The sequence below is a fragment of the Miniopterus schreibersii genome, assembly GCF_964146895.1.
Source record: "Miniopterus schreibersii genome assembly, chromosome: 4".
NCBI classification, from domain to species: domain Eukaryota; kingdom Metazoa; phylum Chordata; class Mammalia; order Chiroptera; family Miniopteridae; genus Miniopterus; species Miniopterus schreibersii.
In genome coordinates this window covers 18,879,017-18,895,805 of record NC_138105.1, presented here as the reverse complement: position 1 = coordinate 18,895,805, position 16,789 = coordinate 18,879,017, and the positions used below count along the sequence as shown (strand labels likewise).

Here is a 16,789-nt window from a genome sequence, read left to right as displayed (position 1 = left end):
GAACATCCACCTTCTACCTTACCCTCATAGCCCTTCATCATCTGCCAGGCACTCGTTCAGCTGTACTGCTTCCACCCCCACCCCCAGTACCACCCCACTAGCAATGGACATGGGGCAGAGTCACCTCTATATGCTTCTGGCCACTCAGAAACCTTCCTCAGTGCCACCTGCCTTCGTTGGCTGATGGCTACGGCCCCCCGGGGAAGCTTACTGGGTCAGTAAACCAGCCCCTTTCCCCTACATACCTCTCTGCTTCCCCCTGCCATTTCCCTTCAGGAATTCTATATTCCAGGCAGACCAAAATCACTGGCTACTCCCAGACATTCCTGTTCTGTATTCTGCCTGCCTCATGTTCCCTTACCTATGCCATTCCCCACACAGGAGCACAGTCAAGAGGGCAGACATGCAGGCTGGGGGAGCTCAGACTGGTCTTGGTTGCTTGCACTCTGGCTCTGCTTGTTGTCCTGTATAACTAGAAAAATTTCTTAACCTTTCTGAGCCTTTATTTCCTTATCTGTAAAACAGGGACAATCTCACCCACCTCCTACATCTGTGGTGAGAATTAATGGTGGTACTGGATGTAAGAACTTAGCACACAGTACCTGGAGCAGAGAGAGCTCAATAGCTGGCAGCTCTTATTAATCTAAATCTCCTTAGATGCCACCGCCTCCTCTAACTCACCTGGCCAGAAGCAATCTGTCTCACACAGACTTCCTGAGCATTTCTCCTGCCCTATTTGGGGCTTCCTACTTTGGAGCAAACTAATTTCATAACTTGCTAGACTATGGAGGCCTCAAGGAGGGTTGTGCCGGAGCGTTATGTTCCCAGTGTCTGGCGCTGAGTAGGTGCTCACTGATCGCTGGCAGAACAAACGGATTCATGATATAAGGCTGGACTGTGACTGCCGGGTGCCTCGGAGTGGCCCAGATCAAGACTGCCACTAGCACTCAGGGGAGGGTGGGGACCCTTGATAGCTAATCCCAGAGCCCTTTCCCACCCAATACTCTCCCAAACTCAGTCCTTTCCCTCCCCCTCAGCCCAAGCAGGCATCTTCCCAGGACACCAGAGCAGATGGTAAAGTTGGGGGCCTCACTGAAGGAATACCCTTGCTCAGTCTATCAGTCTCCCAGCCACTGAGGGGCCCCTGGCCACCGGCAGGGAAGCTTGCCCAGGAAAGCCTCTTCCCATGAGACTTCCCCTCTGCAAACAGGTGAGAGGCCAGCAAGGTCTCTGTATAGAGGTGAGAGCTTGAGAATGTCCTCCTTCATATTTATTTATTCATTTATTTATTATTTTAAAATATGTCTTTATTGATTTCAGAGAGAGGAAGGGACAGGGAGAGCGAGAGAAACATCAATGATGAGAGTCATTGATTGGCTGCCTCCTGCACGCCCCCGACTGGGGATCGAGCCTGAAACCCGGGCATGTGCCCTGACCAGGAATTGAACCGGGGTCTCCTGGATCCTAGGTCAATGCTTAACCACTGAGCCACGCCGGCTGGGCTGTCCTTTATTTGTACATTCAAGCGTGCTTTAGGTACTTGGCACATATCAAGTGCTGAGGGTCAAGTTGACACGGCCTCAACCCTGGCGGAGGTTCTTGCTGAGTGGGGTACTGCACATACAGTAGGATGGGAGGCGCTGCGGGGAGCACAGAGGATGCAACTCACCCTCCCTCCTCACCTCAGAGGGAGCAGAGACTATGCTGAGCCTGAAGGATGACAGGAGTTGGCCAAGAAAAGAAAGACAGTGCTGCAGGCAAAGGGAACCACAGGTTCAGAGGACCGTGGCAGAAGATCACAGGGCACTCAAGAAACTGAGAGAAATTCCATCTGACTGGGGAGCCCTGTGGGCGGTGGGAGACATGAGGCTGCAGGGGTCGGGTGAGGCGGCAGTTCCTCTGGAAGCTGTTGCTCTCATTCTTGCCCGGTAGCTGTCAAACCCTTTGCCTTGCGTATGGACTGCTCTCTCTGGGCCTCAGTTTCCCCATCTCTACAGTGAAGGAATTGGACCATGAGCTCAGATCCAGCCACACCTGACTGCACCGGAAGTCACAGAGAAGTCTGTCGAAGGTAAGTCCAAACTCACCCGCCTGACATTCAGAAAACCCACTGCTTGGCCCCGTTGGTCTCTCCCTCCTACACACCATGAGCAGTGTACCTTCATTTCCCAAATGTCCTATTCACTTCTGCTCATGTGGCTTCCTCAGCCTGAATGCCCAGCCCTTTCAGATCTCCTTCCATTCCCCAGGTCCATCTCAGCCCATGTTCTCCAGAAAGCCTCCCAGATTCCGTGGATGGGGCTGAGTCTCTCCTATCCATTCTGGATCAGTCCTTGCCAGGGTCAGCCTGGCAACTGCAATTAGGTCTGTCCACACATCTCTGTTGTCCCACAAGGTGGCGAGCCCATTCCCCAATGACGGCCTGCAGCCCCTAAGCATCGTTCCTGGCACTAAGACACTGGCGACTGACAGGCTCCCTATAGGACTTTGTTCTGGGAGGCTGGGCCACCCAGCTCAACCAGCTTCTCACACTTTAGCACATATCACAGTCAACCAGGCGGCTTTCTAAAACATGCATACTGGCCCCATTCCCACAGTTTCTGATTCAATAGGTCAGGGGTGAGGCCCAAGGCTTTGCATTTCTGTCAAGTTCCCAACTTATGCTTTAAATCAGGTTCTCACTGATTTAAACATTCATCTTTTACACAAGGGGGTCCATAGGACCAGAATACTACCCAGACTGGTGCTAGATCTAGCTGAACTCTCTGGACACCCAGCTTGGCTTCTGCCTTGACCATAATAACCTCTTCCCAGGAACTCCTACCTGTTGGTGCAGGCTCAGGACCTTGGGGCTGCCCTCCTGTGTCAGTGCTGCATGGTTCCTGTTTGCCATAGTCACACTGCAAGCTCCTTGTGAGGGCAGGGACTCATTGCTCATCTTTGTAACCCCTTCAAGAGCCCAGCAAGGAAATAATTGACCAGTAGAAGTGATGGGAGGACCGGCTGCAATAAGTGGACAAACAGAGCATCCTCTGCATCTGGCTGGTTTTTCTTGAGAGGCAGACTGTGGAAGAGCCCAGAGCCAGATGAACTGTGCATGGTGAGGCAGGGCAGGGGCAGACCTGAGCTTAAGATTCTACCCTGCTGCTAATTCACAGCTAGACCACAGGCAAGGCATAGGCTGCCTCATTTTTCTCATCTGTAAAGTGGAAACAATGAAATAATACCTATACTTCATAAAACCAGTACTGACATGTAGTAAATGCTCAGAAAATGATAACTTCCTTCCTCTCTGACCCCCTTGCCAAGCATGGTCATGTTCCTACTTCTTGGAAGGCCCTTCCTTGCCCTGGTGAATTCCTATTCACCATCAAGGCTCAGCTCAAATGTTAACTCCTCTGTGAAGCTCTCCCTACACCTTCCCAGAACAAATCATTCCTCTCCTCACCATACACTGCACACACCTCTGGCCTTACACTTGGTTCTTGTCACAGTTATTCGTGTGAGTATCTGTCTTCGATCCTGAGGGCAGTGGCTATTTCTTTACATAGCAGGAGTCAGTGAATGCTTGCAGAACTGAGTACACAAAAGTGAGCAAAAGCACATGCAATCTGTATAGTTACCATGTGACCAGGACCTGGAAGTCTTGCTAAATGGATGGTTAGACCAGGGCTGGGCTGAAAAATGACAAGGAGGATTTGCTCCACTCGTCTCTGCTAAGTTATGTATGGTGACTACAGTCTCAGAAATGGTGAGAAAGCCCAGCCGATGTGGCTCAGTGGTTGAGCATCGACCTATGAACCAGGAGATTGAGGTTCGATTCCTCATCAGGGCACGTGCCTGGGTTGCAGGCTCAATTCCCAGTCGGGGGCTTGCAGGAGGCAGCCTATCAATGGCTCTCTCATCATTGATGTTTCTCTCTCTCTCTCTCTCTCTCTCTCTCTCTCTCCCTCTCCCTCTTCCTTTTTCTCTCTGAAATCAACTAAAAAAATGAAAAAATATAAAAATTAAAAAATTTTAAAAAAAGAAATGGTTGGAAAACACAATGGGATCATGATTCTGATGGGCCCCACATCTCAAACTTTGGCAATGCTTTGCCAGTGTTTAAAAAGCCCAACTCTTCTCTTCTGTATGCCAACTGTCTGGCAGGCCGGCCTTGTGGGCTAGGGAGCAGGGGAGGCCTAGAAGGGTGAGTGGGGGTGACCAGGCATGGGCAGCCACTCTAGGAAGCCCACTGAGGCCACGACTAGGGCCACCCATGTTGGACCAGCATCTTTTCCTCCATACACTCCCACTCTGGCACTACCCTAAGGTCAGGGCTGTTCTGACTTGGCCATGAACTTTTTGACATCAAAGGCAGAGGGCAGTAACAGGGATCACTTGGGGATTCCTGACAATATCTGAATCAAAGGGTCTCTGTTTCCCATGAAGCTGCTGCTTCTTCCTCTAGCAGCTCACAGAGCCCACAGAGGCCAGAGGGTCTGGCGGGAGGAAGGGCCCAGCTTATATACTTCTAAGGGAGAATATTCCCTCTGTTTGCAGCCTGAAGTCCTTAGTCCAGTTTTACTTCTATCCCACACTTACTGGCCACCTGATTCCCCCACCCCAGGTGACTCACTGCCCAACTCCAGCCCCACTGCTGTGCCAATCTGGAAAACTAGAGCTCTCTGTCCCCTTGTCCCCTCCACTGAATGCCTGGGACCTGGGCTGAGGACCGATGAGTCCTGGTCTGTAAAGTGCTTTGAGCTCACAGGATGAAAGACTGCTGGGAAGTACAAAGTCACTCTCTGCTTGTTGTTTTTGTTCCTAATGAACCCTGAGGTGCCAGGGAGCCGGAGCAGAGTGTGAGGCACAGGCTGAGCCCCAGAATGGCAGGAGGATTACTCCAGGTGCCTGGCTCAGCAGGGTCAGCCAGGGGCCAAGGCCAGAGGTGGAGGCTGCCAAACCAACTGCCAGATGTGGCTCAGCCACATGCAGATGTGCCTCTTACCAGGACAGCCTAAAGACTGGAGTTTGTCCTAGAAGTCAGGGCACTATTTTTACCAGAAGCAGGAGATGGGAAAGATGGGAGAGAAAGACCTTGCAAGGATTCATTGCACCCATTCAAATGACATGTATTCAGAATTCTCAACTAGTGATGGTAATCTGCCTTTATATTCCAGGACACCTGAGTGAAGACCACCCTGCCCTCCTGTGGCAGACACAGCTTCCCAATTCACAAGGGTGCTTCAACAGAGGGCACCTTCCTGTCAAAGCCTGACTGGTTTTTCAGGGGGCATACAGAAAAAACCAGTAACCTAGAACCCAATTCTCAAGTTATTCTTCAAAATAGCATGGCATCTCCAGAGCTTATCACTTTCTTTGGGAAAGCACCCCCCCCCATTCCTGCTCCCCAATCTCACAACTCTCCTCCTCTCAGAATTCTCAGAGACACAGGGCCTGAGGGCTGGGGCTCTGAGCTTGCCATGGAGAAGGTGAGAGTTGAGAGCAGAGAGCATTTCCAGAGGCCCAAAGAGGGAGGGCAGTGCCAAGGTCACACAGAGGCAGAGCAGGATGGACCCAGGTACATGAATGGGCTAATGACCCACCCCCCAACACTACGCTAAGGCTGGCAAGGCTATGCCAGCCACTCCATCCAAATCCTCTGGGATAAGGGGAGGTAGGGGGTGGGGGAACCCAGCCCCAGGTAGGGATACCAGGCATCAGCCCCATGAACTCTGTGAGTCATGGAGCAGAGCTCACACCTGCAGTTCAGCCCCACCCAGCACTCCTGTGCTGAGGCTCAGGGAAAAGCCCATTTCCCGACACTGGTCTGTGTGTGTGCGGCAGGGAGGAGATGGGGGGGGGGGCTGTTGGATGTGTGGTCATGGCTGGGGGAGCCAATTCATTAATGTTCCCTTCTCTCTCCTTCCTTTCTCCCTCCCACTTTCCAGATTCTCTCCCCCATTTAAGCTGAAGATTTTAACGGAAACTTGCTCACACTCCCCATGTCTGCACCTCCCAATCTTTCTAGCAAATGTGGCCCTTCCCTGGCTAAGACCCCTCTCCAACTGCACTTTGAGTGTGCAGTAAGAGGACCCTGCAGCCTCGGGTGGGCTGGAGGTGCGCTGCGAGGGAGGCCTCCATCTCTGCAGGTCACTGTTGACTTACGCATCCATCCTACCCCCCAAGTCACATATTAGGGATTGAAGACCGTTGCTTCTCATGCACATGATACTTTCTCCTAATATATTGTTTCAGAGTATGGCCCTTCCCTATACCTTCCCTATTCTAGAATGTCTCAAGTCTCCCAAATCCCTTTAGTGTAGGCCTTGGGTTTGTTTGGTATCTGCTCACCAGCCAACTCCTTGAAAAGAAGACATTCGGAAGAGCTGGCTGTCCACTTGGAAGCAGGGAACAAGAGAAAGCAGAGAAGAAAAGACAGCAGGGAAGATTATAATTAGACATGAAGAAGGACTTTCTCACCTGGGTAGAAGGTGCTTTGCCCCAATGCATACTCTACCCTTAGTAGCAAGCTGCTAATTTCCCTGGCACTATTACTCCCACCTGATGAAGCCTACCAAGTGGCTTGCTACCAGCTCAGCTCCTGCAACCTTCACATTGGGAGGGTGCCCTTACCTAGCCAGCCCTCCAAGGTGCCCACAGTAGGATGTGCATGTGGGGAGGCGGGGAGAAGAGTGGTGGCTCACTGAGCCCAACCCATGAATTTTGATCCTGAAAACAGGCATCATGAATTCCTTCAGGTCTCAGATTAGGAGCTCATCTCACACCACATGAGGCCAGCATAAGCTGACCCACATACTACTCAGTGTCCCTTTCATTAGGGAAGGCTCCTAGACACACTTACCCAGCAGAAATGGGCAAGGAGGATTTCTTTATATGGAAGAGAACACAGCACTGGCCTTTAAATTCCCTTAGGCACTTTTCTCTACTGGACTGAAGGTATTGTTGACTCCTAGGTTCTTCCAGTCAAGAGACCTCAGAGGCAACCTTGCTACCCGCCCCTCATTATACAGAAATTCAGAAAAGGAAAGTCATTTGGCCAAATTCTCAATCACAGCTAAAGCCTCCCAACTCCCAGTCCAGTACTCTTTTGAAGACATTTTTATGTTGTAGTTCTGGCAGGAACTCTGGAGGTGGGACAGAGATCCAGCAAAACAGGCATCATCGTGCAGAGATTTGAAGTTCCCAAGACCTGTCTCTGGAACTTACTTTGTGACTTTAACCTCAGTCAGCCTCAGTTCCTCCCTCTGTAAAATGGGGCTAGGAATGCCTGCCCCAGGGTTGTTACGTGGATTAAATGGAGATGAAGCATTTGAATATGCTTAGCCTGCTGACTAGTACAAAATAGGCATTAACAAATTACCAAAGGAAAAAGAAGTAAGAAGGCAACTGTACAAGCCTGTTTCTGCAGGGGTGGACCTGCATGCCCTAGGCCCATCCTTGAGAAGCCCAAGACCAGAGTACTAAGTGGGGCCCCCTCCTCCTCCATCCTACAGCTGCCCGAGGAGGGTACCAAAGTGGGTCTCAGCACAGGCTCTGATCATCCTCCTTGGGGACAAGTCCAAAGGTCCAAGGGAGTCACTCCTGAAGACTTAAGGGGGACAACTGTCTGACGGAAATATCCCCAGGGAAATATCTGTCACACAGGCAATGGCTCCCTACTCCCTGGGGCTTGCCCGCTGTACTGGGCATCCCCTCCGGGTCTCCAGAGGTGGCAGGCGGCTGCCCTGCTCCAATGGCTGAGCAGAACTCACGGAGGTGTGGCACATGGGTGGGAGTGAGCCCAGAGAACGCTCCAGGAAGGGAAGGCAGTGACAGCTCCCAGCGCTCTGCCCCAGGTCAGGCCCCGCGCCCGCTCCTCCGCTGTCTCCCCGACTGTGCCCAGGCTCCACGCTGCCGCCCGCTCGGCGCTCCTCACCTGCAGGCCAGTGCCCGCGGGCAGCGCCTCTTTCCCGCCCCTCCTCGGGGAGGCAGCGGCGGGCCGGCGGCACAGCCCCCGCCGGCTCCGGGCTCCGGCGCGCAGTCCCGAGCCTACCCGGCCACGGCAACTGACTGGCCACAGGCACGCACGCCCCTCGGTAGGTGCCTGTCACCCCTGCCTCTGCTGTGGCTCGCGTAGCCCCAGGCTCACCCGCGCAACGCAGCGCGGGGGCGGGGGGGCAGGTGAGCGGGGCGGCAGGTTTCTCCCAGCAAAACGGGGTTTCTGGGCAAGCAGAGGTACCCTACCTTTCTCCCCGGGGTCGGGCTCCAGCTCCGGCTCCCGCTCCCGCTCCCGCTTCCTCCCCTCTCGGTGCTTCTTGCCACGGCCTTGGCCCCTCTTCCTGGGCTCCGACATTCTGCGGGGGCTCTGGGGCGGTGGGAGAGACGCGAGGTGCCGAAGGCAGGGCTGGCCTCCGCTCTCGGCCGCCCAGCTGCGCCCCCCGCCGCCTGCAGCCCCAGTGCCCGAGTGCGCGCCTGTCTTATAGGCGGTCACACCCTCCGGGGGAGGGGAGCTGCGAGCCTTAACTCTTCCCCTCCCACCGGGCTCCTGCAGCCCTCACCCCCACCCCCCCACCCGCTCAAACTGCGGAGGGGGGTGGGCTGCGGGCAGCTCCGAGCCCTGGACTCCCTCCCTGGGCCCACCGAGCGAGGGAGCCAGCGAGGCAGGACTGGCGTCCCAGTAGAGTGCCACAGACCTCCTCGCCGGAGAGGGGGCTCGAGCTGGGCTGGGGGCCTGAGGCATCTGAGCCATGATCCGGGGTGGGGTGGGGGGAGAAAGGGGGGGAGAGTAGAGATCCCGCAGCGAGGGCCAGGCTAAGGACAGCACGGGGGTGGGGAGACAGCCAGAGGAGGGCCCAAAAAGGGACCAAAATGAAGCCCACTGGACAGCCCAGTGGGGTAGGAAGCGCCCTTGCTCTTTGCAGTCTGTCTCCAGCGTCTGGTGCGCTCCTACCCCCCTAATTTTACAGGCAGCTTGCCTGTGCCTCCTCAACCTTGACAGTCTGACCTCAACCCCATGGGATGCCACCATCTGAGGGAATACCTTTTATGCAGCTACAATTTGTGCTTGGCTGCAGGGGTCTGTGGCCCATGAGCCCCTCCTAGCCAGGGAGGGCTGCAGCCTGAGGGAAGCCTGGGTGCCCCAGGTGGCTTGTAGCCCCCTCCCACACACACTCCGACAGCCCAGGCTGCCAACAGCTGGCTCCTCTCTTCAAGGCCGGTGGAGGTGAATTCAGATACTGACATGGCCTCCCCCCAAATCCCCCAACAACACTTCTCCACAAGCCACTGCACAAGGGCTGCCAAAAAGGACAGTGTCCTGCCTTCTGCTTGGGTGTGGTGCTGAAAGGGTTACATAGCAAATGCTCTCCCTCTTCTGGCTCCCAGAAAGCCTGAGCCTGCGGTTTGCCTGCCTCTCTCTGCCTGAGGTGTCCCCTTACAGCCATCCCAACTGGAATCCCAGTCAAAGATCATCTCAGCCAGTCCTCTGCCTCCTCAGGAGAGGGTCCCAAGGCTTCTCTGGACAGTGTCCTTGTTAGAAAAGCCTGCAGCAGGCTAGAACTCTGGGTCTAGGCCAAGGACTCTGGGGCTCCAGGGCTACCTGGGGGCCTGACCAGACCTTGAGGCCAAACTGGGGAGTGGACACAGAAAGAGAGAAGATGGAGGCAATGTCCATCCAGAGATTGATCTCTGGTACTCTTGGGGACTAAAGCCTGTCCCACAAGGGGGCAGCTCTGGGGAGACAAAGTGTCAGAGGTATGCTTCCTCTCCCACATCCAACTGAGATGTAGTGAACACTTACCTCCACTCATGTGGTGTCACTCTCTGTGAGGTGGGCAATGAGGGGTACTGGGTAGAGCCAGAGCCAGAGCCAGAGCCAGAGCCAGAGCCAGAGCCAGAGCCAGAGCCCAGGTCTTACTCCTGTAACCCCATGCTCATTCAGCTTCCAAAATGATATTTACATCCACTCCTTCCCAACCATCGAATCCTTGCCTCAGTTCACTTCTTCCTCCTGTCCCATAGATTCTGACTTCCTCAAGGTCATCAGAGTGAGCATTCCTAAAACTTGAACCAGATAACTTCACTCACTATTACCCTGGGTTAAACCTAAGCTCCAGACTGAGTCCAAAGCCCTATTCCATTGGACCCCAGCTCACAGCCTTCTAGCTCCCAATCCTATGCCTCAGCCCTATTTACTTATACGCCACACACTCTGTACTGTCTCCTCTCCATATGTTTGCACATACTCTCTCTGCCCAAAATGGCCTTTCCCCCTTCTTGACCTGGTCTACTTCTCTGTTCCTTCATTTAGCAAATATGTAGTAAGGCTTACTGTGTTTCAGGCACAGTGCTACGTGCTGGGGATTGGCCGTGAGCAAGATGGACATGGGCCTACTTACACGAAGGTTACAGTCTTGGTGGGAATGGACAAACAACTAATTACACAAACAATAAATTAATTAAGCTTTGTGTTCAATATTAAAGAGACATATTCATTCAATAAACATTTCTATATGTTGACACACAGGTTGAGAGAGTAAGCAGACTGTAGTGAGGGAAGGCTTTCCCTAGAAAACACTTAAACTGGGATTCAAGAAATGAGTAGAAGTTGGCTGGACTAAGGGGAGCTGGGGAAGAGCATTCCTGGCAGAAGCAACAGCACGTTCAACAGCTGTGGGGCAGGAAGGAGCTCTGCAAAACCAAAAGATGGTCAGTGTGCTGAGGGGTGTAAGTGGGGTGTTTGTGTGTGTGTGTGTATGAGTGTATGCGTGTCTGTATGTAATGCATATGTGTATGTACATGGGATATATGTGGGAGTGTGGGGTAGCACACATGTGTGAAAGGATCCTAGAGGGGAGGCAAGCAGTGGTCAGTTTGAACAGAACGCTGTAGGCCCAGTATAGACATTGGGGTTTATCCTAAGAGCAATGGTCTTCTACTAAAAGCTTTTAAGTAGTGAGGGGTGGTAGAGAGCAAAGATTACATCTTCTGCTGCTTTAGTACTTTTTATGTATCTCTATAAGCACACATTACTTGGTATCGTTTTTAGTTTTAGAGTCGCCCCTCTAGGGCTGGCAGCCTGGCATCTGGCAGTGGTAGGTGTCCGGTACCTCCCTGTGGGACAGATGAGTGAGTGACCCCGCCCTGCTAGTGGAGAATGGCCCAGGGCAGCAGTAAAACCTAATGGCTCCAAGCGGGAGCCTGCAGCTAGCTGAACATAACTTCTAGGTGGAGCTCTCCTGGAGTCCAAGGCCGCTCAGGGCTCGTATCAATGCATGATACGAGTGAAAACACTAAGGGCACTAACGGGGGACATGAGCATGCTCCATGGGCTGGGGGACCCAGACAGTGTTGAGGAAGGTGGGGCTTGAAGGTCTTTAAGGATAGAGAGGATTTCACTGGGGTGTAGGTGAGGGGTTCTGATGGGTGGTATGCGGCACAGACCTAGGGAAAGCATTGTCTGGGTGCTCACTCAGGAGACACTGAGCAGACCAGGTTTTATGGTAGGAAACTCGGGGAGCTACTAGTAATTAATACAGCAAACACCTACTGGGCACTTAGTAGAGCTAACAGTGCTAATAAGAACCTTATATGTGTTATCTTTTGTCATCCCCACAACACCCCTGTAGCTAGGTTCAATCATTATCTCAATGTCAGAGAAAAGGGAACAGGACCAGGAATGAAGGGATCACTCATTCAAAGTCAGGTAGCTGGGAAGGTACAAAGTGAGGGCTCACATCGCAGCCGCCTTTTACTAGCGCCGTGCTCCTCGCCATAACGCCACACTGCTTGTGCGAGGCCAGAGGTACACTTGAACTGCCAGGCTGAGGCTTTGGGACTTTATTTAGTAAATAAGGGGAATTCGTTGATAATTTTTTGAGGGAGTGACGTGCATTAGAAAAATTAATTTGACTGGCATGTGCAGAATGGACGGAAAAAGCAGGGAGTGGAGGCAAGGGAACCATTTAAGCAGGTCAACCCTTAACTATTTCTTTACAGTCTACTATGTGCCAGGACCTGACCATTGTGTGGGCCAGGTAAAGAGGGCCTGAACCAGAGAGAAAAGGCAGCGAAAATGGCACTAAGAATAGCTAACATTATGTTCTTAATATACAATTCTTCAAAACACTAAGAAGTAAGTGTACTGTTATCCTCATTTTGTGCGTGAGGGAACTCAGACACAGAGGCAAAGTTATTTTTATTTGTCCAAGTCAAACAACTAGTAAGTGGCAGAGCAGGGTTGGGAACCTCTGTAGCTGGGGACCCAAAGCCAGACTCGTAAGTACAGCTCCATGGTGTTGCTCAAGAAGATGTGGAAAAGGGATAGAAAGCAGAGAAAGGGCCTCTTCCAGGCCAACGACTGGCCTCATGACCTACACAGTACCTACAACTCTGTGCCCAATGCTCAGTGCCTAGGTCACGGGCAGGTGGAGAGAGCCACACGGCATCACAAGGCATGCAGGCAGGGTTCCCACTACCCTGGCCTCCCAGCACCTGCAGCAAAGGCTTCTGGGGGGAGGACAGCAGGCACTTGGAGCACCCCCAACCCAGACCAGGGCTCCTGCCAGGAGCCTGAAAATGACCCTGGGAGCCAAGCCTATTGCCGTGGGGACTCCTTCCTCTTACCACAGGTTGTGTAATGCCCTGTACAATCTCATGCGGGTGAAGAGCCCAACCTGGGGATGGGCCCAGAGACCACATGGCCCAGAGGAGAAGCCTCTCCCCAACCCTGGTTTCACAATGGGACGCTAATAGTAACATAACAAGCTAATTCAATTCCTTTATGGAGCAAAAACACAATGTTTAACTGGCTAACAAACTTTTTTCCTTTTTAACATTTCCCCCTCTACTTTGAGGCTGTGCCATGGGCAAACTTTGAAGTTTAGGAAAGTTTAGACTTGTTTGAGTCATGTGCAAAAATGCCTTTGAGTGAAAAGGGGAAAAAACTACTCCATACTACCCTTCCCCCCACCTGAGACTTTGGGGCTCCAAGAGGATTGCCCATAGAATTCTCCTGAAAAAGGGTCTTAGGGACCAAGTCCCTTGCCCTTGGACTCAGTTCCTGGTGGGAATCCTCAAGGAGAGTACCAATGACCTCAAGCCAGGGAGAGCCTATAGCAGTTCCTCAGTACCACCCCAGCATCAGGGAAGGGAACCCCTGAACCAGCCCTGGACCAGGGTTAGAGGTCCTTGGAGAAGATGAGGCTACCCTTACCCTCAGCCATGCCCATTTTAGCAGCTCCAAGTCACAAGGATCTCCTACCTTACTCTCCACCCAGGGAGGCTGCCAGAGGAGGAAACAGACCAAGATGCCACTCCCTGTGGGACCAGAGAAATTCCCCATCACCCTGGAGGATTATGCAAGGCCTAGGAAGCCCCATTACCCCTGTGACTCAAGGATGCACTGGATCCCAGGTGGAGCCATAGGGGAGAGGAGCACATAGGGGCCAGTCCCAAGTCACCAGGCCCAGAGAGTGCCTCTCCCTGAAGCTGCACCCTGGTTGCAGCTTGAGCATCCCTGTGAACCACTCCAGAGTTCTCTCTCACCCAAGTTCACTCATACGGCCACCTCCTTCAGACAGCCTGCAGAGAACTGGGCAGCCAAAAAACAGGGGGCTGCATGGTGTGGACCAGAAGGACTCGATTAGATGCTACGACACCTGGGCTTGGACCCAGTTTTGCCCCTGAGATTAGGTTAATCTGAGCAGATCACTTTCCACACTAGGAACTCAGGCTATAAATCGGGCCCCCTGATCCCTGTGCTCACCAGCCCAGGAAGGCCACAAGAATCATGGTGGTTGAAGGAGTAAGGGACTTGCGATCATGGTGGAAAAGCATTTACTTGCCAGGTGAGAATGCCTCTGGAGCCACACACAGACATGTAAACCCTGGCTATGCCTCTCGGAATTGTGCCTACCTGCTCAGCACAGACACTCACAGCATAGTGCATGAACTTCCCTGAGCCCTGGCACTGAGAGATTGAGATCAGTCAGCCCACCCAAGCTCCAAAGCAGTCTTCATTCATTTCTGATCTTCCAGAACTGAGGACATTGCTATGGTGCTGGACCACGCCTCCTTTGCCATGCCCTTTTCACCCCAACTCCTTTCACTTTGCTCCCATGGGATACAGGTCAGCTGTCTCGGAGCCTGAGCTGGGCCCTGGCTATGGGGGCTGCCATAGGTGGGCACCTCTGTCTCCACTCCCACCCAGTCCCAAACCCAGAAGAGAATTCATGCTCCCTGCTCAGGAGTTTAGTCTCTTTCCTTTATTTCTGACCCCCTTGGGAACAAGAAGACAGTGGAAGGGAAGGGGCAGTCCATCCAAGGAAGAGCTCCAAGACAAGCTGGGAGGGACCAAGAGAGAAAGTATTGGCCAAAGAGAGGGTGGGGAGCCTCCCCTGGCTCCAGGGGCCGGGAGAAGAAAGCAGAGGTAGCAATGGGAGAGCAAATGAGGGGAGAGGTGAGGCTACAGGCAGGCCCAGGCAGAGCTGGAGGCAGGATGAGGAGAGGAAGTGAGAAACTGGAGCAGCCTGTGATGAGGGAGGGGCAGTGGGAGAGTGAGATGACAAAGGAGGGAGGGAGGGAGGCCAGAAGCTGCTTTCAGTGTCCCTGGGGACCTGCTGGGTGCCCTTGGGCAAGTTCCTTTCCCTCTCTGGCCTGCCTCCCCATCTGGAAAATGAGAGGTTGAACCAGATGATCTTAATAGTCCAACCATCTGAGGAACTGCAGCCCTCAAAGCTGGCCAGCAAGAGGGGAGAGAGCTGCGAGAGGTGAGTGGTCCCCAGTCCCACAGGTGGGGACTAGATGTTATTGGTCCATAAGCCTTCCTCCCAGCCCCGCATTCTCCCTCAGCCCTTTCCTTCTGTGGCCTCTTGGCCTGCCAGAAGCCCTGAGTTCTTGTCTGTGAGCCCCTCTGTTAGGCTGCAAGAAGGTAATCTCAGAGCCTGGCAGAAAGCCTGAGGTGTGCATGTGTACCAGGTGAGTAAACCTGGATGCTCTTCAAGGGCCTAGCCTTGGGGTAAATTGCCCCATCTGCATGGAGACACCTAGGAGACTCCAGCACTTTCTTATGTGACCCAGAGCCACTGTTTTCCCTGGGTGAGAGGTGGGAGCCTGTCTACCTCTCCAAGGGTTGGGGTGATTCAGTCTTTCTGCCTGCCTCGCTCTTCAAGCTAACTGCCTAATTACACAGTAATAATGCTAACTGGCACTTACACACCAAGTCCAGTGTTAAGTACATAATTTATTTATGTAATGACATAATGACTTGTTTGCTGGCCTGGGGGCTGTGGGGACCATGCACAAGGGTTTAGCTACTGTCTACACCATCCTGGGGACACAGTGACTATGTAGATCAGCAACCCAAGGGAAGAGTAGTTGTCCCCTGCCCTACAGGTCCTGTCCTAGTGTAGCAGGGGTACTGAGGGGCCAGCCTATTACATGGAATTTGTTTATAACTCTCCATCCACCTTAGGAGGTCAGGCCGGAGGGGCTAGGGCCTCGAGGACTGAGGGGCTTCTCTAGAAGGCTACAGTCCATTTCTAGGCAGAAGGATGTAATTTAAGCCAGGCTGGCAAATTTGGAGAGACTCCTGGTCACCACCCAAGGAAACAAGAGGCCTTGCCCAATATAGGCATTTATGAGCCTGGAGCCAAAAAATTCTCTCCTCTCTCTCAGCCCTGCCCAACCTAGCCCTACCCAGCCCAGCCCTGCCACCCTAGCCTTGACTGCTCCTGGGACCACAGCCCAGCGTCCCTGGCCTGGTCTGGGTGCTGGTACTCATACCAGATTTAGGCCTCTTGGGACCTAATGAACATCTGCACAGATACTAACTTCCCAGTGGCTGTGGCAGGCCTGAAGGATCCTGAAGACCCAACTCTGGCTCTGCCTTCTTTCTCCTCATTACCCCAAATCACCCCGTTCCTTCTGCTCAGAACTCCTGCTCACAGGTTATGAAATTTCCAGCACTAACTACAAAGCAAGAATCACCAGAATGTTGAGGCTGTTGGATCTTGGAGCCCCTGGGGCTATGGATACCACAATTCACCCAGAAGCAAGAGATACAAATTCCAAGTAGATAAAATATCAAGATAAAATATCAAGACAGGGTTAGGACACCTTTCTCCTTTCAGCTTGGCCACTTTTTTTCTGGTGGTTCCTGGGGTATATTTTCCCTTTGGGCCTACTTACCTATGAACCAAGGGAAACCAAAATCCTCTCTAAGGTCCATTCTGGTAAAACTTCAGACAGAAATAAAACTCAGAAAAGTTCTGAGTCTCCAAATATGTTCTCAACTCCAGGAACTTCGTCCCTTGCCATCACCAGCCACCCATGCAGCTGGCCCCCCTAGCAGCCTCCCTTTCATCTTTGGAAGGTTCCACCACTGGTTTCTGGAACCTCTACTCCTATAAGCCAGTCTGTGGATGCGTGTGGGAATGGCCCCAGGAACCAGCACGCACACGTCTGGCCTCAGGAGCTCACGCATACACATGGCCTCAGGAGCTCACGCACACACATGGCCTCAGGAGCTCATGCACACGCCTGGCCTCAGGAGCTCACGCACACGCCTGGCCTCAGGAGCTCATGCACACGCCTGGCCTCAGGAGCTCACGCACACGCCTGGCCTCAGGAGCTCATGCACACGCCTGGCCTCAGGAGCTCACACACACATATGGCCTCAGGAGCTCACACACACATATGGCCTCAGGAGCTCATGCATACACCTGGCCTCAGGAGCTCACGCACACATATGGCATCAGGAGCTCTGTGCACCTGTATCTGGGCACTTTGCCCCGAACTCCTTGCT

The 16,789-nt window shown here is 53.1% G+C and overlaps 1 protein-coding gene across 6 annotated transcripts in view; it reads right to left on the bottom strand.

The window, feature by feature from the left end:
* Positions 1 to 16,789, bottom strand: part of NRG2 (neuregulin 2) — a gene marked incomplete at its 5' end in the record, with an annotated part of 175,791 nt that overhangs the window by 46,680 nt on the left and 112,322 nt on the right. Inside the window, one exon of one of the 6 annotated variants that reach the window (XM_081136525.1) lies at positions 8,230 to 8,434. The exons of 4 other annotated variants lie outside the window; for them this stretch is intronic. In XM_081136525.1, the coding sequence (XP_080992651.1) occupies positions 8,230 to 8,338 (109 nt within the window). Of the gene's footprint in view, positions 1 to 8,229; positions 8,435 to 16,789 lie in introns of those variants that run through there. One more of the 6 variants, XM_081136526.1, reaches the window with a different exon arrangement.